Below are 26,462 nucleotides of genomic sequence, written 5' to 3' on the forward strand. Positions count from 1 at the left end.
ACAAAGACAAAAAAAAAAAAAAAAAAAAAAAAAAAAAAAAAAAAAAAAAAAAAATCCATGCAGCAGTGGAGCAATAGCTAAATTTTTTAGCTGAATTGCTACAGTGCACATCTATAGATAGATGTGCACTATAGCTTGGAGCTAAAAAAAAAAAAAAAAAAAAAATTTATTCCAGCCCCCTTTTTTTATTCATTCTCTCATTCACTCTGGTCATTCACTCTCATTCCTTCTCTCTCATTCACTAAAACTCATCGTCAACGTCAACGCCGTTGGCCTGACCATCATCAACATCCCCGCCACCGATCGTCAATGTCACTGCCATCAATCATCAATGTCCCAAGCTGCCGATCAGCTCAGACCCACCGCCGAACAACTCTCTCAGCCTTAGACCCACTTGCCGTCCCAAGCTGCCAATCAACTTAGACCCATGCCACCAGTCGGAGTGCTTGCTCGTGGTTATGCTTGTTTGTGATTGGTGATTTTTTATTTTGTTTGTGATTGGTGATTTTGTTTGGTCTAAGTTGAGGAAAAAGATTAGAGATTTGGGTTTTTTTTTTTTTTTTTTTTCTTTGCTGTGGACTGCTGCTGGTGGTGGTGTGGTGGTGGTGGTGGTTGTGGCTCCATATTAGTACCAAAATCCCCCCCCCCCCCACCCCCTAAACAAAATCTCCTAGCTCCACCCCTGCCTGTAATAATTATATTATGGCCTGTTTGGATGTTTAAAAAAGGAGGGGGAATAGAGTAGAGAGAGACAGAGTAATTCAATTACTTTGTTTGGAAGTTTTTTAAGGAAGGAGGGGAAGGGTTTGGAGGGGTTTCAACTACCTCTAACCCCTAATTTTTTATTCTCCCAAATTGAAAAGATTTGGAAGGAGAGTAGAGTAAATAAATTATCGACTAAATGAATTCCCCAATTTACGCTTTCTAAATTAACAAAATTACAAACCGATTATATAAATAACCTTTGTTTGTTTCCTGAGAAAATCTAAGCATTGACTTTTTGGTTGCTGATTTGAATCCAAAGAAGAAGAAGGAAATAAAAAATAAAAAAAATAAAAACCGAGAATCAAATCAGATCAGACCTCACTCTCACTCTCACTCTCACTCTCTCATCACATGGCTCCTATTGCTCCTCCATCCAGTGACGCAATCTACGCCAACGTCGAACGTGTGGTAAGCCCTAAAGCCCCCCTTTTTCTCATTTCAAAAAATTACCTATTTTCAATTCCAAAATTTTCGATTGATTTTCTCGAGAACCAAATGGAACTTTGAAAAATTGTGCTGAATGTGGAGCTGTTTACCTTGACGTACGGTGTGATCATGCACTAATTGCTTACCAATCTAGAGGAGGTTGAGGAAGTCAACAAGCAGCTTGATCAAATGTAAATTTTTTATTTTTATTTTTATTTTTTATTAGTTTTTTACGCTTTTATATTTCATAGATTTTTGTGTTTGATTTGCTAAAAATGTTGGTTTGATCTGAAGAGTGTGAAAGCATGGTGGTTGAAGATTGGACCTCTTCTTTTCGGCCGTTGGGTTTGGATTTTTACTCTTTTTTTAGTTTTTAAGTATATACTTTATTTTGTTTTATTTTTTAAAATTTTATTTATGCTTCTTGAAAAAAAAAAAATACTAACATATTCTAAGATTTGGACAAATGATAACTAGGTTTAAGACTTTACAAAACTGATAAATTAATCATAAACTAATGTTGCAAGTCCATTTTTAAATAGGAGTAAATTTGTCTATTTAAATCATTTCCTTTCCTCTACTCTCCATCCTAATTTTTAAAACATCTAAACAAAAGGAAGGACTAATTACTCCCTTCCCCTTTACTAATTTTAAAAACATCCAAACAAGGTAGAGGATAACCATTCCCCTTTACTCTCCTCCCCTTTACTCCCTTCTACTCTCCTCCTTCTCTAAAATTCTAAACTTCCAAATAGGCCGTTAGTTGTTTGTTATTGGTAACTTTAGTTTTATTTTAGAAAAATAATTAAAATGCTAACAATGTTATCTATATATATATATATATATGTATATATATATATATAATTTTTTTTTTAGAGTCTATTAACAATTTTAATAACTTTAGTTTTATTTTAGAAAAATAATTAAAATGCTAACAATGTTATCTATATATATATATATATATGTATATATATATATATAATTTTTTTTTTAGAGTCTATTAACAATTTTATATCATTCGCATTATGATTTCAAATTATAAATTGACTCCCCGTTCCAAACTTAAAAAACAAGGAAATAAGAAAAAAAAAAAAAAAACAAATCAATTACGTACCAAGAATGAATGATTTAATAATCTGTATATTCACAAAGATTAAAGAGAGCAATTCTTGCTGATGGTGGGGTGTCATTGTTTTTCTCTAAAGCATTCCCGGTGTTCCATTGTTCATTTGTTTGTTTGGTTAGAGACTCGCTCTATGGGACCAACATCACGTGAGGAGCGGGCATAGGAGAGTTAAAAAAGTATGAATAATAAAATTGTTGCCATTAAAAAAAAAAACTAAAATTCAAAATTAAATTAATCACTTGAAACTCCATACTAACATATGTATAAAAAATTGATACAAAATAATTTTTTAGCAATACATTTTTATGTTAAATATATTGTAGGGATGATAGGCCCAGTAGTATATATTAGGCCGGGGGTCCGGTCTGAGGACGCTTAGTAGTCCGAGGATGGATACACGTTTTTATGGAAGTCGGCATTAATGAATAAAGAAAATGGTTTGGTCATGATGGTCCAAGAAGGTGGTCAGAGGAGGGATGCTTCCTTGGCTGAGTAAAGCAGAGATTAGAAGATGCAGTTTGCCATCCAGAAGTAACACTTTAGGAGATTCTATTGATAAAAATATACATTATGAAAGTACAAGCCAAAGGAAAGCTATGAATTATTTAAAGGAAAGCTACTACCACCGCATTGAATATTTTGTAACTAACTCTCTTGCCGCATTAATGAGTAAGTGATACCTGAACAGTAATTTTTAGCCTAATAACTACTCTTAAAGATTTCAGGAAGGTACTGATAGGACAAGAATTAACACCAGAAATCTAATCTACATGTGGAGAGTGAAAATGAAAGAATGAAGATAGTATAAAGTAGAAAGAAGGCCCTAAGAGAAAGGAATCAGAAATTAAGAGAAAAATACTGTAGAAACAAGAACTGAATTTGTAATCAAATTCATGATCAATATATATAAGAACCGATCTCCTTGGATTGAGCCGAGTATGATTTTCTTTGGATAAAACTTGTTTATTTTTGCTTTTAGGTCATCTAAATCCATCATAATTGTTATCCAATTTATTAGAACATAGTTTTTTGACCCATTCTCTACAAATTCATTGTATCAGGCTATTTGGGCCAAAATCTTTTTTACTCTTGGCCTGGGATTCAAGTTGCTCCTTACATCTATATCCTAATATTAACTTAGGATTGATTATGCATTAAATTTTGTAATTATTTTTCATTCAATGTTCGTAATTAAAGAGCCCATTAAAATTAATGTTTCGAAAATTATGTTTCACTTAACCTTCAAATTGAAATAAATATTTTATTTATTATTTCATTATATATAAAATATTATTCAAAATAACTAATCATTGTTGCCAATTTTAAAAAGAAAAGGAAAATAAAAAAAGATACACGCAAGCAAACAAAAGTTCAAAACTACTCAGCCTTAACTACCTAACGTTATTTTTTATAATATAATATGTCTAATATTTTTTTAACATGTTGTCATGTAAAAAGAAAAAGAAAATCAAACCAAACGAATCCTTGCACTTGTAGCAGTAGAGTTAAAAAGGTATATTGTTATTTTAGCTCCACCAAAACATAAAAATAACCATACAGCAGTGAAGCTAAAACTATTTTTTTTTAGCTTCATTGCTACAGTGCACATCTATCTATGGATGTACACTGTAGCTTAGAGCTAAAAAAAAAAAAAATTATTCCCTACTCGGTTGTGTGTAGTGGATATATTTTTTAATGTAGTAAATGTCTTATTTTATTGTGATATTTATATTATTTTATTGTGTTGAAAGATAAAATAGATTCACTACTGCAATATATGTGTAGATAAAATAGATAAAATAACTTTTTGTGGTGTCAAATAGCTAAATTTTTAACTCCAATATTGTGGATGCCCTTATGTGACTAAAATGGTCAATCTGTTCATTTGGCATCTGTTTATTTGGTTTTTATTTTTTATTTTTATTATTTGTTGAAGGTAGAACAAAGTTCACTTGTACAGTTGTACCTGAAAAGTAAAGGTTTTAAAAACTATACATTACTAAACTAAACTAAAAGCAAAATTAAAAAAAAAAAAAAAAGAACCCTTGGCAAACAAATTCTCAATTTTAAAGCTCTTTAAACCAACTATTTTAAGAGATCAATTGTATATATATAATTTTTTATTTTGTTCAAACTTTAAAATCGAATATATATAGCAATTAAAATTTAGTGGGGCCATGGCCCCCTTGATCTCTTCATTCGATCTGTCCTTGATCGTGAGTCCCAATAAGAGAAACTTCGATAACAATCAAGTAAGCTTTACGTAACTGCCTACACATTAAGACTTGATCAAGGCCTGCAGAGTTGGACCAAATAAATTCATATTCAATAATTCCTGCATGTCAGTACATCAAAAGTAATTAGTTTTGTTCCTAAAAAAAAAAAAATTAATTAGTTTTTATTTTGTTTTGTTTTGTTTTATTTTTATTTTTTTAACAAAATTTTTCTGTAAATTAGTTTAGAGAAAAAACCATTCAAACTCTTTATATATTTTTATATTGAGTATAAATTTGAAAATCTAATCATTAGATCGCATGTTTTTATCATATTAGAGCATTCTCATCAGCTCTCTTATAAAAAATGTTATTTTAACACACCAAAAACATACTTTATTATTTTAGCACACCATTTTACAATTCACCATTTATCACATCTTCTATTTTTCAATTCTATACATTAAAATAATATATTCAACACATTAAATAATATTAAACAAATTCCATCACATTAAACTACAATCACAATCAACCTCCACAAACCACCAACAGCAACGGCAACGGCAAATCACCACCAACGACAAATCAACCTCCACAAACTACAATCACAATCACTGGATCTCCAACAAATTCCAAATCCAAATCCAAAAACCTCAACAAAAAAGAAAAGAAAAAGAAAAAGAAAAAGAAACTCAAAATCTTCAACAAACCCTGCTGGCCCACTACAGCCACAAACACCACCGCCCACTACAGCCACAAACATCACCGGCCCAAAACTCAACCAACCACCGCCACAACCACGACACCACCACCGGCCCAAAATCCCAACCCAACCGATCAATCAATGACCCAAAATCCACACATTGAAAGCCACTACAGCCACAAACACCATCGCCCACTACAACTACAAACATCGCCGGCCCAAAACTCAACCAACCACTGCCACAACCACGACACCACCATCGGCCCAAAATCCTAACCCAACCGATCAATCAATGACCCAAAACCTACACATCGAAACCCATTCCAAATATCACACCCACGACTCGATTAAGAGATCTAAAGGTCGGCGGTAAGGGCTGTGGAGGTCGGCGGCGAGGGCTGTGGAGGTTGACGGCGAGGTGAGGCAGCGAGAGAGCGTACTATAGCAAATATGAGAGCGTACTATAGCATATTCCAAAATTTTGGAACATTTAGCATACCTGATGAGCATTCGTTTTTGTGTTTGATGTGCCAAATGTGCCAAATTTTTGGCATTTGGCACATTTGAGAGAGCTGATGAGAATGCTCTTATAACAAACATCGCCGGCCCAAAACTCAACCAACCACTGCCACAACCACGACACCACCATCGGCCCAAAATCCTAACCCAACCGATCAATCAATGACCCAAAACCTACACATCGAAACCCATTCCAAATATCACACCCACGACTCGATTAAGAGATCTAAAGGTCGGCGGTAAGGGCTGTGGAGGTCGGCGGCGAGGGCTGTGGAGGTTGACGGCGAGGTGAGGCAGCGAGAGAGCGTACTATAGCAAATATGAGAGCGTACTATAGCATATTCCAAAATTTTGGAACATTTAGCATACCTGATGAGCATTCGTTTTTGTGTTTGATGTGCCAAATGTGCCAAATTTTTGGCATTTGGCACATTTGAGAGAGCTGATGAGAATGCTCTTATTAAAATTTCAAGAAAATAAAAAATTAATTGCTATGTCATCAAATAAATGTAAAAACTTCAAGTTTGTGTGATCTAAACTTGTGTATAAAAAATAAGTTTATTGATTGAATGATAAATAATATCCAATTTTAACGAAATTTGATATGCATGTTAAGAACATAAGTAACATGTCAACAATTAAATTTTCAAAATTCACACCTAAAAATAAAATATATGAGAAGTTTAAAAAGTTTCTTTCTAAATTAATTTGGAAATAAACTTTGTTCTTTTTTGGAGGGGGGGGGGGTAATTTGATAATTGGGGTTCGAAAATTTGAATCTTAAATATCTTTAAGAGAAACACCAAAAGATACGACTAATTGAGAACGAGGACACTTGATAATATTATTATTACAAAATTTCAAGAAAACCAAAAATCAATTGCTATGTCATCAAATAAATGTAAAAACTTCAAGTTTGTGTGATCTAAACTTATGTATAAAAAATAAGTTTATTAATTAAATAGTAAATAACATCTAATTTTAACGAAATTTGATATACACGTTAAGAACATAAAAAACATGTCAACGATTAAATTTTTAAAATTCACACCTAAAAATAAAATATATGAAAAGTTTGAAAAGTTTCTTTCAAAATTAATTTGGAGAGAAACTTTGTTTTTTTTGGGGGGGGGGGAATTTGATAATTGGGGTTCGAAATTTTGAATCTTAAATGTCTTCAAGAGAAACACCAAAATATACGACTAATTGAGAACGAGGACACTTGATAATAATTAACTAATTCAAAAACGTTAAAGGCTCAATAAAACATGTAGCAAAAAAAAAAGAGATGTACAAAAACTCATAGAAAATCTAAAATAAGATCCAACAGCTCAAGACAAGATGGAAGAAAAATCTGATTGAGGATTGCCACCAAATAACCCAATTGAAATACAATAAGTTAAAAAAAGAAGAAAAAGAAAAAGATCTAACACTCATTCATTCCTCTAGTAATCTAGTTTAGAGTGTAGATCTTCATGGGCCTTATCTAGTTCTTCACGCAAGTTACAAGTTTCAACTTTCAACCATTTGATTGGGGTTACAAAGATGGCCCAAATTTAAGCAGAAGAGCTAGAGCTTGTATGTGGGCCACAGTCTTCTCTAATTGGACCCACCCATGACGAAGCAAGGTCCATGGTAAATCTTGGACCTTCCCAACCCATATAACCAATTTCAGCCCAAGTTTATATCCTAAACAGCTAAACTGACTTTACTGAAAACAGAGTTGAGAGTTGAAAGAGTAGAGTAGGGCAAAGCAAACACAGCGCGGACACAAATGGTGGGTGGCAAATGAAAAAAACTTTTTTTGTCTTTCTGAAAGGTACATATGATTTTTGTGTTTTGCACTACAGTGTTTGTTATGTTGTTGAGAATATCATTTATCAAAATGTTTCTTTTCATTGTCTATTTATGCTTAGGAGGAATCTTCAAACTGCACGCAACGTGTTTGTTATATTGCAAAGTAACTGTGACATAATCAAATCTCACTGTATATGCATTAGTTTTGGCTTCTTATTCTCAATATTTATTGTGGCTTGGTTGCTGGGGAAGTTTTAGAATATTACAAAAACAATAAGCATTGTTGTAATTTTGGTATTTGAAGTGTGCTAGCTAGGCCAGATAGTTGCATTGTTCTTAGCGCCCAGTCCAGGGAGGGTCCAGGCAGACATAATGATAAACTGATAAATTATAAACAAAGTTACAAAACCAGCCAGGGAGGGCCCAAATAAACAAGGTTATCTTAAGTTCTTAACAAATAAAATGGAGTGCCCTGTGCCCAAATATTTATAATTTTATCCCTGATTCCTGAGGTGAGCTGAGCAGCTGAGACTTGAGAGAGGCGGAGAGCAGAGAATCAGAGAGAGGCTGAGGCGGTCCAGATTATTTTTGGTTCTTTTCTTCCACTTGGGGGCCTTAGGCAATTGCCTAACTCGCCTAAGGGAAGGGCCGGCCCTGGGTGAAGTGTGTAAGGTTCATACTTTCAGTTTCATTCTTTGTTTTTTTTTGGTAGCCCAAATGGTGTTTTAATAACCTTGTTTGAATTTAAGTGCAAATGGGTTTCTTGTTGTCCATTAAATTAATGTCTAAATGGGATTCAGTCATTCATTTTAGTTTCCAATTTCAGGTATAGAGTCTAAAGTTTACGCGGGGAGGTATCTTCCTTGTTGCCGGGTTCTGAGGGTGTTATATTTGTTGAATTGGGATATTGAGACAATAATATAATGTCTGGGGAGGCAGGCTTAAGGCTTAAGCTCAATAAGAAGCTCAAAATTGCAAGTGGAAGATCTAGGAATTCCAAGGATGGAAGTAGAAAGTTTGAAAGGACACTAAATAATGATAGGAATGGAAACTTTAAACTTATGAATTCCAATAGGAAAAAGAAGAGAATTTATGCTGAGCAAGATATGGTTGGGGAGGTAGATTATTCTGACAGTGAAAGGGCACACAGTAAAAAGTTTGAAAGGACACTAAATAATGATAGGAATGGGAACTTTAAACGTATGAATTCTGATAGGAAAAAGAAGAGAATTTATGCTGAGCAAGATATATTTGGGGAGGTAGATTATTCTGACAATGAAAGGGCACCCAATAGAAAGGCTTCGTCTAAGAAAGAGCAGAAACAGCTGAAAGGTGACAATAAATCTTCGCGCTCGATATGGGTTTCTAAAAGATTGGAGGATGCTACTTCTGAAACCAAACGTTCTTCTTGTAAAGTTAAGGACACAGTGAAAAGTGCACAGACATCAAATAGAACCAAGACAAAGGATGTTGATAACATGAATGTTGGCAGGGCTGATTCATTGAAGAAACCTACCAAAAGCAAATATGACTCAAGTAAGCGTGTGGATATTAGTAAGGAAAAATTCCCAGATGTATCTCCTTCAAAATCTGCTAAGAAAAATGTTCAGGAAAAGAGAAGGTTAGATGAGGGTACAGAGGTAATAGGCGATATGCCAAAGAAGAAGAAGCGGGTAATTCGGATAGATCCACATGATATCTCAAATAAGCGGCTAGATGATGGCCTTGTTATTTATGGTCAGTATTTATCATCTTATTCTGTTGGTAATGTAAATGCTGCTTGTATCTTCATAATTATTTTGTTTACAGTTGTCTTAGTAGTCCTGGGACTTACCAACTTTTAGTCATTCAATTTGCAATTGGTCTCTTCTTTTTCTTTCCTGGTTTTATTTTTAAATGAAGTGGATAGTTAATATTTTTCTTACAACTCTTTGGTAATTTCTTGGCAGAAAGTGCCAAAGAGAAGAAAAAAGATTTGGAGGAGAATACTAAAATATCAAAGAATGCGCAATTCCGAACAATACAACCCAGTCCCTCAATCCTTTCCTTTGTGGAAGAAAATGTAATTTGTATGAGTGAGGCCTTGTGATGTTTGAGCCATTTTCTTAAATTTGAATTTCCAGCAATTTGATTATTCATAATTTTATTCACAGTTGTTGGGCCGAAGACGCTTGATTGAACTGCGGAGGGCAGGCTATAACACTGAGCTTTCTGCCCCATTAGATAATATTCCCTTTTCTACCAGCTCAGAAAGAGAGCGAATTGAAGAAAATGTATGTTTATCTATTGCTTGTTGAGATAGTGTGTTAAATATTCCCATAATGATATATGCTTCAATCCATATTAATCTAGTAATCAGTGCAGTAATGGCGTAGAATCTGTTTACTGCGAGTGCTCTTTCCTCTACTGATCTATAATCAACTTTACTGCTAACTGTTTTGCTCAGATGTTTAGGAATAAGTTGACATTTTTCGCTGCTGCAAAGGTTTCATCATCATTTCCTCCTCCTGAGCTTCCAGAGATTGCATTTGCAGGTAAATTCCATGTTGTTACCTTTCTTCTACACTTATTTTATTTCAATTAAGACCTTGTGTTTCCCTTATTTCTATGCACTGAATAGTTATTCTACTTTCAGTTGGTGAATGATTTCATAGTCTGTTATATTTTCAGTTTTACATTATTCCAAGGTGAATGCATGTAAGAATTTCACCGGTAGAGTAGTATTCAATTATTTCAATTTAAGTCATAGATTGGCTAGGATTTCTTGAAATTGTTATGGCACATTATGCCCTCAGCAACTGAGGTCAAAAGTTTTGGAATGATGATGTTAATAGTATATACGAAGACAAACTTCATCCTTTTGGACAAAAGGAGGGATTTATTTTGTCTACTTACTAGTTAGTCTAAATGATTAGTGTTTTTCCTTTTATTTGGAAGATATCTTCCATTTGGCTTGTAGTACACAGGTCCCAAACTCCTGAGAGTGTGAATTGTTTATCATGTACTTTCTGAATTGATTGTCTGATATTTTTTCCTTTGGTTGCTTTTTTGATAGATTTGTACGCTTAAGAATGTTTACTCGTGTGTGTATATCTATATAATTTTTTTTTTCTTTTTCCATTTTTTGATAAGTAAAAAAAAATGTTTATTGCCCTGACTTGGGAATGAGGCAATGAGACATTAATTATATTTTATTGCTCTGACTAGGAAGGTCAAATGTTGGGAAGTCATCACTACTTAATTCACTTACCAGACAATGGGGTGTAGTTCGAACATCTGACAAGCCCGGCCTTACTCAGGTGTTGTCATTTTCCTAGATCTTCTGATTTTAATATCTATAGGACTTTGTTTGATATTGTCAATCGTTCTTCTGCAGACTATTAATTTCTTCAACCTGGGATCGAAACTCTGCTTGGTTGATTTGCCTGGATATGGCTTTGCTTATGCAAAAGAAGAAGTCAAGGATGCTTGGGAGGAGCTTGTAAGTATGCAAACAGAAACTCACATTCTCTCATAGAGCTGCTTTCTGGTCTAGACAGGACTTATACAGCTAGGACCAAGACATTGGTATACCTCAAGACTTTGGTGCTACATGATACCATATTCTATTTGCATGATTTGCCTATAATCAGTTTGGTTTCTCATTAAGAATTATGTGTAGCTGACACTCAAAAACATCACTTATTGCTTGCTGCTGATCCATTGTTTTGGTGGGTAAGATCTGCACAAATATTATTTTGGTCAATTTTTGGGCCAGCTATTAAAGAATTAAATTGCTATTTTGAAGCAATTTTGGGAAGCTTATAGGGTCAGAGTTCCATTCATCGATGCAGTAGCTGCTAACAATGCAGGCTACTGATAATAGGATAACCTTTTTGGGCCTTCAAAATCTGAAATTAAGGTAGATGTTAGCGTGGGAAGTAGAAAATTAAGTTGGTAGTCTGGATGGCTGATGAAGTATATCATTGCTCTTGCCTCTAAACTGTTGTTAGTATGCATTCAAGTGCGTGGAAAAGTCTTAAAAAAAAGAAAAGAAAAATAAATGGTACCTGGGCAATAATGGGTGTATAAGTAAGTTTACTTAAATATTATTTATCAAAAGAGAAAGTAAGTTTACTTAAATATTACTTTTGCCTTTTTCATGTGTAGAATTGAGTTGATTTCAATCTGTAGGTGAAGGAATATGTTTCCACAAGAGTTGGGCTCAAACGGGTATGCCTACTTGTTGATACAAAATGGGGTTTGAAGCCAAGGGATCATGAACTTATCAATTTAATGGAAAGGTACGTCCATTTCCTTGTAACATTGGTATTTTGATTTTTTTTAAAAATTGTATATATTTATTTTCTGGGATGTATAGTTCTATGCTTTTTATGTTGTAGATAAGTGGATGTATAGTTCTATGCAGTAGTTGTTGCATAAACAATGGTGACCTGTATTGCAATAAAACCATTCCCATCTGTTAACATGACATTTGAAGGCACATTCATAGATAGCACCTGAATTTTTTTTCCTTTTATTCTAAGTTTCCTTCTCATCTATGCATTGGACACCATTTTTGGTACCTGTGGTGCATATCATTTGTTATATCTGCACTATCAACTTACTAGGGGCGGCCATCTTGAAATTGACAAAGAAGTGGATTTTTTTTTTTTTGATAAGTAACAAAGAAGTGGATTATAACAAAGGTTATTAAAGGTTACATTCTTAGGGGGTTTGACAGACATTTTGGAACGACATTTCTAGCCTATCACCTCAAGTTGATGTTATGGATTGGTGACTAATGCAATGATCTGGCCTAAAGCCACTTGAGGTGGTATGGTATTTACCATATTGCTCTTTTGCATCTTCATTCTTGCGTATGTATGTACTGGCCTGGTAGAAGTGGTATGTACTTTAGTTTTAAGGTCTTAATTATTTTCCTTCACAGATCGCAAACTAAATACCAGATTGTATTAACCAAGACAGATGTAGTTTTCCCAATCGATGTGGCACGTCGTGCAATGCAAATTGAAGAGGTGAACATCACATAAAATGGTGAAATTTTTTTTACAATTTACCTTTGTCTCCTGTCTGACTAACAGCTTTCTGAATACTATTTGCTTCTTGCAGAGTCTCAAGGCGAATAAGTCTGTAGTTCAACCTTTGGTATGAAGGAACAAATTCATTTGATTGATTGATTGTTTCAATTATATATATACACACATGCACACGCGCATTACATGTATGTATGTATTAGCGTTGATTGAAGCACCCTAAGTACTTTAAATTTGGTTTTAATTTCAGATGATGGTAAGCTCAAAATCTGGAGCAGGAATTGGATGTTTAAGAACAGTGCTTTCTAAAATTGCACGGTTTGCCAAGCTCTAATGTTTCATCAGGTAGCATTTTCCTTCTCAAATCGTGTTTTGAAACCAAATTATATGTTGAATATAGTAGTACAGTGCCCCTTTTAACGTTTTCACAATTCACACATTTGTAGTCATCTTATGAAATTGGAAATTTGAGTCTCATGAAATCAACTGGCAATCCAATTTCACAGCCCCAAACCTTCACACAAACTAATCTCAATGTGCTAGGCATGACTCAGACCAAATGCATGGTTATTATTTATTGTTTGTATTTAAATTTATAAGTGATGAATATTCCTTATCTGCAGGCTGTGCCCTACTGCCGATGTAAGCTTTGCAGGCATCCAAATATTTCCTTGTGAAGTTGAACGCCTCTAATTCACTAAAACAATTACGGGGCGGGTTTGGCTTTTCACGTGCAGCTTGCTGACAAGATGGATGGATGTCTTAACTTCATTTGTGTGGAGTAGAGTGCCCATTCCACCTTTGCAGGATGATAATGGTGGCGTTGGAAGGTGTTAAAACCAAACCGTTTTTGTAGATTGTAGTACTGGTGAAATATATCATGATCTTGAGGTGTTCTGCCATATTTATTTCAGAAGAAATCTTTGTGATCTATGAATCAAGACCTTTAACTATAAGGGCAATAATTTTCATGAACAAAGTTTCTCTCCAAACTCCTTATATATTTTTATATTGAGTATGAATTTTGAAAATCTAACCGTTAGATTGCATGTTTTTATTATATTTTTTATGTATGTAAAATTTCAAAAAAAATCAAAGATCAATTGCTATCTCATCAAATAAATGTTAAAATTTCAAATTTTTATGATCTAAAATTATGTATACAAAATAAGTTTATTAATCGAATAGTAAATAATATCTAATTTGAAAGAAATTTGATGTGTATGTTAAGAGCATAAAGAACATAAAATTTAACGTTAAGATTTTTAAAATTCACAAAAAAAAAAAGAAAAAGAAAAAAAATATATGAAAAGTTTTGAAGAGAAATTTTGTTCAATTTTCATGATCTGTCAGGAACTTTTGTTAGTTTTTAAAGAAACACAACTAATGGCAAGAGGTGTAGGTGTAGGTGTAGGTGTCATCTTCCTTGCAGATGGGGTTACTTTAAGCCAATTTAATTGGAGTAATTCCAATTGAGACTACGTTCTTATTGGAAATTGAGCTTAGAAATGAATTGGTGGATTAAACTGAACGCATTAACTAGGCCGGAATGTTTGTGTATTATGACTAAGACAACATGCCCCGCAAAAAATCACATAATCCTTGGCACATTCTTTGTCTCATGGGGCGGGCATCTTTCGAATGTCAATTTCAGGATTTCCTTGGGTGACACCATTTGGAAGAATTTTTTTTTTTAATTTGTTATTCATGATGTCGAGGTCGGGGGAATATACTTGAAGATCAATTTGTACCAATAAATTGGTAAATATGTATGCGCCAAACTAAAACAGGATGTACATATTTGACAAAAACAGAAACAGAATAAAATAATGAGTGAATACGTGGAAAATTTTGATTGCCAATAAATTTCGTAAGAGCAATGTTACATATATAAAAAAAATTCACAATATTTTTCAGAATAATTGAGTTAGTAAGCTTTTACTGATTCTTATCTAAACTCATTGCTAACATTACTTTTTTTTATCTATTATTAATAATCTGCCATGTTAGTAGTTAAATTTTGTGGGGGAAATTTCACCCTAAATTATATACCACATTTTACACTTTAATCTTTGGACTATTGAAATGCTCGATTAATCTTCTCAAAGTTATAACTTTGTTAAACTTAACATCAAAACAGATGGCAAAGGGTTAAGTTACAAAATTACAACTTTGTGGGTTAATCATGCATTTCAATAGTTTAGGGGACCAAGTGTAAAATAAGGTATAATTTAAGATAAAAAAAAAGTGTAATTACTCCAATATTTTGTGTGTTTGCACTCTATAGACTTTCTCATTTTGTAATGAGTCCTAATTTCAGATCTTCCTGCACCAGTCCAAGTGTTTTATATCTTTTTGATCCTTTGAAGATTGGTTTTTGCAGAATAATTTGCCTTCCATTGCAGATTGGTTATGGTCTTACGGGTTGTTCAATAGGATACAGTTCTCTTCTTTGGTCCACATCATATTTTCATTACTTATTTGGCGTTTGGATAAATCTAAGGATTGTAGACGTCGTAAACATATGAATGAGGGTGCCAAATATTCAAATTGAAGTGACAAGAGGTTACTGTTAGAGTTACTCGATCGGACTACGTACCGGCGTCACTAAATTGCATGAGCATATAGTTAGGTATCAAATCCTTTCAAAAACAATTATTTTCTGTGTCAATATCAATTAATCAAAATCGCCAATATATTTATTTTTATTTTTTATCTGTAGTCTCATTCACCTTTTAACTGTGAGGTGGGAAATTCAAATTCGAAGTCTCATAAAAGAGACTAATAAATAATAGCATCACTTAGTTACACTACCTCTCGATAGAATCTAACATAATTTAATAGATTAAAGGTAATAATAATGCACCAGACTTCAGAGTCAGACTTGTTAAAGGTCATAATAAGTTAAATGGCAATAAATCTTATCCAACCAAAATGCCAAAGGATATCAATGAGATATGATAGAACAACGTATCTTCTTAATTGAGTGAACAATCTTTCCCAAAGGTAATTGAGTGAATATAATGATTTCCCCCTCAGCTTTTTCTGATTTGAATACTGTAGTTTTTGAAGTGTAACTGTGGTGTCACACGAGAATATTAATTTATTGTATAGTTAATGAAACTATAATTACATAAAAGAAAGCTTTCACGGTCAAAATTAATTGAAAAAGTATCCATTATCGTTGTTAAATATAGTGTGATTCAAGTGGTTCAAATCAATTGTAGGTTTTTTTCTCAAAAAAAAAAAAAAAAAAAAAATCCAACATTACACCAGGTACAGTTTGGTTTTGATGCTTTGGAACCACATTTTATCAATGAGCTTAGGGTCTTTTATAACAGAAGAAGATGTTGGACCACCCAAATTCATTTTGGAAATATTTACCACCATCACCTCCCTCATCTTGATAACTAACATCCAAACATTACCAATTCTAAAAATCTTGCTCCACCCCAATCATCCTAGGCTCAAGAAGAAAGTCAATAGAACTTCCCAAACCCAGACACACCACAACACCCCAATCTTGAGACTCATACACCTAACCCATACCCTCATCCCATTACACAACCAGAGAATGAATATGCAGACCTAAATTCGGCCATCCACTCTTTAACAATTGGAAATAATGCACCTCTCCCCCCCCCCCCCATTTACACCTTTTAACTCACCTAGATCATCTCTTGACTGCCCACTGAATAATGCTACGAATCCTAATCCTAATTTTGTCCCAAATCATGCCACAAACCATATCCCAATTCTAGATCAACCCCCCCAAGGTCTACCACAAAATAGTACCAACACCCAGGACCAAAACCCAGACTAATCTCAAATTGAATTAACCTTTTCCATGAGCCCTCTATGGCTCCTCCCAAGATCCTTATCACTTAGATAGACTTAGGTTGATGAAGATGGCCCATTCATCACGAATGGGGAAATGAAAGATACTCACCTCACCTTATCTGAAACAGAGAGTAGCTCAGCAACAGTAACAATGTTCAATCTTGACAATTTGAATGCTGACAGACTTAAAGTATTGATAGGAGCAGCGTGGGGTCGAGGCCAAATACCTGAGTCACCTGATTCCTTTATAGAATCACTGGTTCAAAGGGTAGATACGGGCAGATTTAGATGTGAAATGGGAAGCTCAAGTAATGGGCCTCAGTTACAAAGGCCATAAACCCTACATAGTAAGATAGGTCAAGTAGGTAATGGTAACCCCATATTGGGAATGGGCCAAGCTACTATTGTACCAGGCCTAACTCAGGAAGCACACCTCCGCCAAACAGTTAGTTTGGATATAGGCCCGAAAAACCTTAACACATAGGTCCCTTTATCCCTTGGCCTAGGCCTACCATCACCGATCTCTACATGCTTGGACCCATACCCTATTNAAAAAAAAAAAAAAAAAAAATCAATTATAAGTTTATGTAATTATAAAACATATAAATTTACCTTAGGTCAGTATATAATGTTAGGATTAGTGTCCTTAAATATTATTATATGGTACTATGTATGATATTATGTATGACTTAATGTTGTGATTAATAAAGTTATTTTATTATTATCTAAAATAATTGTAACATGAATATTTGGACATTATCATATAGTTCATGAAATGCATAGTAAGTGATTTATGTGATTTAGTCACAGGAGATATAAATTAGAAGTTCTTTGTAAACTTAGAATTTTAGTTTGTAATCGGTGATGAAATTGAGCATTTTATCTGTGAATACTATAACATATCAACTAAGATGATTTATCTTGATCATGTAAGTGGAGTTTTTAGTTAATATGTTGATATGTTTTAAGAGTTAAGACATATTGAACTGGACTGCTGTAAGATTTATTATTTTCCTAACGACTGTCAAATGAATAATAAATTTCACGACTTCTATTTACATGAACTCTTAATCCTAAGAGAATAATGGACCTAATCATGAAGTGTAGGCTGCTTTGATATATCAGGAGTGAGATCTAAAGTCACAAACAAAACCTCAGTATGTTGGGCAGCCACATTTAGTGTTGATGGAATATATATTCTTAAGATGAAATTCATAATCTCTTAATAGAGATATAAAATATTTCCTTAAAATAAGTTTAATGAGTTTGATTATTTAGAATGTTAGGCTTAACTACTTTAGTAAGGAGTTACTAAAGTATATATTTATGAAATTGAATTTTATAAATATATGATGAATAACTTAAAGGATTAAACTGAGTACTCAAGGATTAAAACATAGTAATTTTCAAAGTGACAGTCTACATTCATGACTTTATATTACTGCGAATATTTTATGAAAGGCTTGCCTTTCAAGTACAATAAAGTCTTGGGATATAATTTATTAATAAGGCTTAGAGTGCAATTATATTTATATAGTGATATTAAATATAATTAATAATAACTTTAGACTTTTCAAAAGTTGACAGAAAAACCTAAGGCCCATTGGAGTTAATGTCTTATTTGTTCCCTTTTAGTCCCACTTTAAGCCACATACTAAAGCCCAATTGGAATGGCCCGAAAGGCTAGTCCAATTAGATAATCAGTTAAAAAGAGAGAATGAAATAGTTTGTATGTAAGTGTAGGACACTCTCTTATTCTCCCTCGAACACATACATATAAACTGATTAAGAGACCACACTTTTTGGGCATAAGTGGAATTGGAGTGAAGATTAAGAGTGTTTCCAAGTACTTTTAATCTTTGGTTTTGAATTTCACCGCACCAAGGTATACTCTCTTGTTCTTATATTCTGAAATTTACATAGTACATGATACCAATTGCAAAGGAAGTAGATCCGTTAATTTTTCTTTGCGTATGTTTTGCATGCGATACAAACATGCATTTTTCTAACATATAATTAGCATAGATTTAGTCAAAGTTCTCTAGTATACAAATATATTGGGTTCATTGTAATACAAGAGTTTTATAGTAAATATGTAACTTTCGAGTGTTTTTCATCATGAACATAGGCTTTTGCTATCTTTATTGTGGAGACCCAAAAGGCCAAAAGACCTCTTACGTGGAAGTGAGGTGATAGGGAACCAAATCCTGGCCAAGTCTCACATCATCTATACAAGAGAGGTCTTATGCCTTATAGGGCCTTCGACTCTAATTAGTATAAAGTGTTTAAAACCACAAGGGACAATCTAAAGTAGACAATATTAAGCGAATAATATGTTGGGGTGTGATAGAATGTATCAAAGTCGACCCTATGCAATGAGATGGTGGGTGGGTCCCACATGAGGACGTGTAGCCCCTTTAAAAGGGGTGGATTGTGGGGACCCAAAAGTTTGACCATTTAAGTGAAATGAGGTGAGGGAGAACCAAATCCTAATTAAGTCCCCGCATCACCTAGGTAATAGGAGGTTTTGTGTCTTATATGGAGGGTTTTGAAGCGTGAGGGGCAACCCAAATCGGATAATATTATGCCAATGATAAAATGAGGTATGACAAAATGGTATTAGAGTGGACCCTATGCGACATGATGGAGGATAGGTCCCACAAGAGGATGTGTGGCCCTTTAAAGGAGGTGGATTGTGAGGACCCAAAAGAGCAAAAGGCCTCTTAAGTGCCTTTAACTCTAATTGGTATGACGTGTAACCTTGACAATCATAAAGTTGAAATTACTAAAAGATAGTATCAATGTATAATACTCTTACTTTTTTCAAGGTTTGTGAGAGGTGATTGTTAGATACCTTTACATGATTTTTATTTTATATTTAAGGCTAATTGCTGTACTCAATTGCAACCTATATCTTTTGGTTGAAGGCACATACTATATTTTCTCTCTTTAAGAGAGCTTTCTTCTATCTAAGGATAGCCAACGTTTTCACCCAAAAGACCTTTCACTTTCACCTTTTTTCACCCCCAATCATATCTCATCCACATTACTTCTCACATGTAGCTTCCCCCCCCCCCCCCCCCCCCCATTTACACCTTTTAACTCACCTAGATCATCTCTTGACTGCCCACTGAATAATGCTACGAATCCTAATCCTAATTTTGTCCCAAATCATGCCACAAACCATATCCCAATTCTAGATCAACCCCCCCAAGGTCTACCACAAAATAGTACCAACACCCAGGACCAAAACCCAGACTAATCTCAAATTGAATTAACCTTTTCCATGAGCCCTCTATGGCTCCTCCCAAGATCCTTATCACTTAGATAGACTTAGGTTGATGAAGATGGCCCATTCATCACGAATGGGGAAATGAAAGATACTCACCTCACCTTATCTGAAACAGAGAGTAGCTCAGCAACAGTAACAATGTTCAATCTTGACAATTTGAATGCTGACAGACTTAAAGTATTGATAGGAGCAGCGTGGGGTCGAGGCCAAATACCTGAGTCACCTGATTCCTTTATAGAATCACTGGTTCAAAGGGTAGATACGGGCAGATTTAGATGTGAAATGGGAAGCTCAAGTAATGGGCCTCAGTTACAAAGGCCATAAACCCTACATAGTAAGATAGGTCAAGTAGGTAATGGTAACCCCATATTGGGAATGGGCCAAGCTACTATTGTACCAGGCCTAACTCAGGAAGCACACCTCCGCCAAACAGTTAGTTTGGATATAGGCCCGAAAAACCTTAACACATAGGTCCCTTTATCCCTTGGCCTAGGCCTACCATCACCGATCTCTACATGCTTGGACCCATACCCTATTTTGTGTTTGCAAGATGAAGAATGGTGGGATTCTGCTACCGGCAATCCTAGCATAACTAAGGCAACAAGGAAGAGGTTTAAGATAGAGTTTGGAAAGCTAGGAAGAAACATCAGAAAATGACTTCTTTGTGGATTCTATTCGAAGGAAGGTAATTCTAATATATCCTTGTAGATTACTTTGATAATGTCTCACTTCATTTTGAACAATGCTATGGTGATATATACCTTGCATATCCAAATAGGCAAAGGGAAGCTGGCCCCAAACATCTTCCCCAATAGCCATGAAGATATTGAGCTAGAATTGTAGAGGTTTAGACAAACCCTCTGTAGTTCTAAAATGCCAGAAAAAGCCCCAAGAATTTAAACCTGATGTAATGTTCCTTATAGAGACTAGTCTAGTAAAAGAAAAGGGAAAAGAAGTATGGGTCAAATGTGGATTCTCTGAAGGATGGGAGGTTCCAAGAGAAGGTTTCAGTGGTGGCTTGTTACTTGCTTGGATGTTTAGACAGAGACTTAAGGTAGTGTATGAATAAAAAAACCTTGTACATACTGATTTACTAAACAATAAAGGTAACCCCTTGTCCATTACCTTTGTATATGGTCACCCTAAACTTTCCAATAGAGAAGTAGTGTGGCAAAAACTCAGAAGTTTAAAATCTCTAGCTCAACCTAATTGGCTTTGCATTGGAGATTTTAATCAAATCCTAGTTTGAAAGGAAAAACTATCTTTCCACTAGGGTACAATTAGGGGAGCTAAACTTTTCCAACAAGTAATAAATGAACTCTAATTTTGTGACTTAGAGGCAACTGGGCAAAGGTTCACTGGGATGAACAATAGGGGTGAAAATGATTTTGTTATGGAGAAACTAGATAGGGCTTTTCCCAGTATTAAGTGGGTTAATACTTACCCACATTATGCCCTAAAAAATCATCCTATCTACCATTTTGACCATGGACCAATCACTTTGGACTTTGAATTTCAACATCCCTTTAGAAAGAGGCCTTTTAGATTTGAATGTATGTGGATCAACCATCCTGTGTGTAAGGATATGATTCAATAGGCATGGAGTTTACAAACAACTGGATCAAGGGTTGCACAATTAAGAAATAAACTCTGCAAGTTAAGAAGAAAAGCTTTTGACTGGAATAGGATAGTCTTTGGAAGGGTTTAAAGTGAGATTAAAATAAGGATTGCCCAATTACAAGAAATACAAAATACTATAACAACATTAGAAGGTGTGAAGAGGGAGAGAAGTATCAGGGTGGAATTGGAAGAATTATTAAATAGGGAGGAATAGATGTGGGCTCAGAAGGTAAGATGTGATTGGACTCTTTTTGGGGACAGAAACAAAAGATACTTTCAAACAATAGCTAGAAGCAGGATATTGCACATTAAGGATGGAGAAGGGAATGTAACTGATAAACCAGATGAGATTGAAGATATTCTAATGAATCACTTTAAGTTCTCATATGAAGATCCAAACTCCAATAGTGTTGATAGTATTCTTTATGAACTTCAATCTCTACATATGTAGAGCTCTCTACACAACAATGCTATGATCTCAATAGGCCTATAACAAGCATTGAGATTGAGGACATTGTTTTCCAACTAGAACCTCATAAAGCTCTTGAACTAGATGGTATTCCTGCTTTCTTCTTCTAGGAATATTGGAGTATTGCCAAAACCGATGTCATCAACACTGTCCAAGCCTTCTTTCACTCAGGTTCACTTTTCAAACCTTTCAATCACACATACATCACTCTTATTCCCAAAAATCCCTACTCGAATGTTGTTACACATTTTAGGCCTATTAGTCTATGTAATGTGATATACAAAGTCATTTCTAAACTCTTAGTTAATAGACTTAAGCCTTTCATGGATAGCATGATAACCCCTTATCAAAATGCTTTCATTCAAGGAAGAAACATCACTGACAATATCCTCATTGCTCATGTGATCCTTGATATTCTTAGGAAGAAGAAAGGTAGGAAAAACTATTTTAGTGAACTAAAGATAGATATGAGCAAAGCTTATGATAGGGTGAATTGGAACTTCTTAAAAGTAGTACTAATAGCCATGAAATTTGATGCTAAATGGATAAAGTGGATCATGGAGTGTGTAATTTTAGTCCATTACACTTTATTAGCCAATGACAGCTTGACAAAGTCTTTCAAACCTGCTAAAGGCCTTAGACAAGGAGATCCCCTGTCACTATATCTCTTTCTCATGTGTGCCAATATCTTATCAATTTCACTCCTACAAACAGAAGGCTTAAATCTGATCAAAGGGGTTAAAGTTGGTAGGAATGGGGGTACTTTCACTCATTTGTTATTTGCTAATGACTCCTTACTCTTCTTAAAGAAAGATAATAAATCCCTAGGGAATTCACAAAGAATACTAGATTGGTATTGTTCTTTATCAGGGCAAAGCATAAATCTATCAAAATTTGATCTCTACTTCTCTCCAAACATGTCTAAAGATGATTAGGAGTCCCTAGCTAGGTCCCTTCAAGTAAACCTAATACCAAACCCCAGCAAATACCTTGGTCTAAATTTTAAATTGAGGGGTAATAAGGTAGCTGATTTTCAATTCTTGGTTGATAAACTAAATTCCAAACTACAAGGGTGGAAGGCAAAATTGCTATTCCAGGCAAGTAGAACAACCCTCATCTCATCTGTCCTACAAACCCTACCTCTCTACATCTTTTCATGCTTTAAAGTATTATAAAATACTTACAAAAAAATGGATTCTATAGTTAGAGCCTTTTGGTGGGGTCATGAACAAGGTGAGAGGAAGCTACATCTTCTTAAGTGGGACAAAATCTACCAACCTAAGAGTAGAGGAGGCCTAGGAATTAAGAAATTCAACTTAATGGGCTATGCTTGCAAAATTTTTTTGGAGGATCAGTCACAACCCAAACTCTCTTCTTGCTAGAACCTTCAATGGAAAATTCTACCTTAGATGTTCCTTACAAGAATGCACACCTAAACCACAACAACCATGGTTTTGGAGAAGCATCATCAAACAAGAAAACCCCAAACTTAGAGAGGGAAGATGGTGGATTGGTAAAAGGCTATGATATTTCCCTAAATCATCGTTCAAAAGCTCTTCACATAACCTAAATAGCTCTAGGCTTCTCATTGGTACAGTGGCTAATCTTATTAATCAGAGTACTAACACTTGGAAACCTGATTTGGTTCAAGCCTTGTATCAATACCCTCAATGGTTTGAAATTCTGAAAATTCCTTTATCTAAGACTAATTCAATAAGTGATAAGCTCTTATGGAAATATTCAAGTACTGGTGATTTCAAAGTCAAGACAGCATATAAATTGCTGGTTGAGGATTCCTGTACCTCTTCCCAAAACCATTCTAAACCAGCTTACATCCAAAATGGGGTTTGGAAGCAAATTTGCAAAATCAAAGTGCCAATGAGAATCTGCAATTTTGTGTGGAGACTTATACATGATAGCCTACCCACTTTGCTCACATTAAAAAATAGGGGCATCTCTACCCAAAGCAACTGCCCTTTGTGCAACACAGAAGAAGAATCCATATCTCATCTCTTTCTACACTACTCCTTTGCTAGAGCTCGTTGGCATGACTTAACTCTAGCTGTCCATACATCTGATCTACTCAATATCTCAATGCTGCAATGGGTTGAAAACTTGCTGATTAGACATAATATATGTAAGGGACATATTTTATGTAATTGGCTAATCTTTTGACAAAATGTACTTTACTTGTAATTGGGTATATCTAGGATGAGTCTAGTACTCCAAGAAATATGTCATTCAAGCCAAGTATTAAAGCCATGAAGATTGTACCAAGAAACAAGTGAAGAAAAGAAGTCCATTAAAGCTCAACAAATACCTCGATAAAAATAGTATCTATCAAGTTTTAAGAACGAAGCTCGACAGAAGCTAAATCTATCGAGATCTACGAAATCAGAATTTCTAGATCTGATTTTTGGCCCTAGCTGACATGCATGTATATGGTTTCTTTTCTCACAACCCTAAACATATATAAGACTTATTTTAAAGGCCTTTATACATAGAGAACACATGCAAAAAGTGAACTAATTTTTTATTCTCTCTACAAGAAGTTACTGTTGGAGAAATCTGGTTTTGTATCTCATACAAAACACTCGTAGTGGAAGCAACAAAAAAAAAAAAAAAAAGGGATTTGCTTCAATCATGAAAGATAAACATGTAACCATGAATTCTAGAATCAAAGAATAGAAAGCGTACCTTGATGTAGTGAATTTCAAAACCTTGACTTGAGAATACCTTTAATCTTTATCTCAATTCCATATGGTGCCCAAGATGTGTGGTCTCTTAATCAGTCCTTTTGTACATAAACTCTCAAAGAAAAATCCTTCTTTTTCTCCTTGTGGAGAAAAACTGATTTCTTTTTCTCTTCATCTTACGTACGTTTTAAAACTATTCTTATAGTATCTTTATTTAATAACACTTATTAAATAATGACTGATTTCTAATTGGGTTAGTCTTTTGGGCCTACCCAATTGGGCTTTAGTTTGTGGCTTGAGATGGGACCAAAGGGACCAATAAGACACTAGCTCCAATAAGCCTTGGGCTTTTCCGTCAACTCTTGACAAGTCCAAAGTTACCATTAATCATATTCAATACTATTATAAGAATATAATTGCACTCTAGGCCTTATCTATAAATTATATCCCAAAACTTTATTATACATTCAACCCATTTATTAAAATATTCGTAGTAATACAAAGTCATTAATATTGACTGCCACTTTGAAGATTACTACATCTTAATCCTTGAGTACCCGGTTTAATCCTTTATGTTATTCATTATATATTTATGAAATCCAATTCCATAAATATATACTTTAGTAATTCTTTACTAAAGTGGTTGGGCTCAACACTCTGAATAACCAAATCCATTAAACTTATCTCAAGGGAATATTTTATATCTCCGCTAAGAGATTATGAATTTCATCTTGAGAATATATGTTCCATCAATACTAAATGCAGCTGCCCAACATACTGAGGTTTTGACTATAACTTATAGATCTCACTCCTGATATATTAAAGCAACCTACATCTCATGATCAGGTCCATTATTCTCTCAGGATTTAGACTTTATGTAAATAGAAGTTGTGAACTTTATTATTTATTTGACAGTCATTATGAGAATAATAAATCTCACAGCGGTCCAGTTCAATATGTCTTAACTTTTAAAACATATCAACATACCAATTAAAGGTCTCCACTTCCATGATCAAGACAAATCATCTTAGTTGATATGTTATAGTCTTTACAAATGAAATGCTCAATTTCGTCATCGACTACGAACTAAAATTCTGAGTTTACAAAGAACTTGTGATTTATATTTTTTGTGACTAAATCATATAAATCACATACTATGAATCTCATGGACTAATATAATGTCCCATTAGTTCATAAATAGTCTCAAATAATTAAACAACTTAATTATTCATGACATGCAAATAAATTGAATTTTATGATACAAACCCTAACAGTTACTACATCTTTGTGCCTTAGGTTTTTGTAACCAAGTGCTTCTTGATCTTAATTGTTGATGAAATGAAGAACTTTGCAACCAACAACATCTTCTTCAAGTTGCTAGAGTTAGTCATGTACTGGAATCCGTGCATCATTGGTGGCGTTTATATGCTAGAGAGTTCAGAAGTTCTAGAAAGGCAGAAGGTTCCTGCTATAAGTTTAACTATTGGGATTGTAGAGTCTAGGGACAAAGATTTTGTACTAGACCTGAAATTTCTCTTCACTATAGTAAATTGCTTTTTGGGAAGGTTTCCCCTCAGTTTTTTTTTTACTGTGAAACTAGTTTGTTTCATTGGTTTTCCTAGGTCATCATATCTTGTCTTATTTACTATTCCGATGTGCATGATATTGATGTTTGTTTGTTTTAATAAGGTTTATTTATAATAAATCTAATTAACAACTTGGGTTTAAAACTTGTTAATTCTATCAACCGGAGTCTAAATTTCTCTATTTTTAAGTGGTATCAAAGCAGGTTCACTCTGATTGGATTAATTTCCTGAGTGTGATCTTTGACCCCTAATGTCATAGATCGTGGACAATATCTTTTGATTCCTCCTTTGTTTGGTGGTACTAACTATGTATACTGGAAAGTTTGTATGAAAGTTCTTTTGTAGGCTTTTGATGAAAAAGTATGGTAAGC

At 34.3% G+C, this 26,462-nt stretch overlaps 1 protein-coding gene across 7 annotated transcripts; it reads left to right on the forward strand.

The window, feature by feature from the left end:
• Positions 1–7,442: 7,442 nt before the first annotated feature.
• LOC112038492 (uncharacterized) lies at positions 7,443–13,610 on the forward strand. 7 transcript variants are annotated; one of them, XM_065779307.1, is made up of 13 exons: positions 7,450–7,574; positions 7,672–8,224; positions 8,379–9,289; positions 9,502–9,614; positions 9,706–9,825; positions 9,999–10,086; positions 10,760–10,851; positions 10,929–11,033; positions 11,726–11,835; positions 12,483–12,570; positions 12,665–12,700; positions 12,839–12,933; positions 13,212–13,610. In XM_065779307.1, the coding sequence occupies exons 3-12, from the start codon at positions 8,476–8,478 to the stop codon at positions 12,920–12,922; spliced, it is 1,650 nt and encodes a 549-aa protein (XP_065635379.1). In that variant the 5' UTR covers positions 7,450–7,574; positions 7,672–8,224; positions 8,379–8,475; the 3' UTR covers positions 12,923–12,933; positions 13,212–13,610. The 7 variants fall into 7 exon arrangements, with proteins under 7 accessions (XP_023927066.1, XP_065635379.1, XP_065635381.1 ...); XM_065779309.1 differs by having other exon boundaries at positions 7,672–8,219; XM_065779308.1 differs by having other exon boundaries at positions 7,857–8,224.
• The last annotated feature ends 12,852 nt before the right edge of the window (positions 13,611–26,462 follow it).

Source organism: Quercus suber, unplaced genomic scaffold, assembly GCF_002906115.3.
Source record: "Quercus suber isolate HL8 unplaced genomic scaffold, Cork oak 2.0 scaffold_204, whole genome shotgun sequence".
Lineage (NCBI taxonomy): Eukaryota > Viridiplantae > Streptophyta > Magnoliopsida > Fagales > Fagaceae > Quercus > Quercus suber.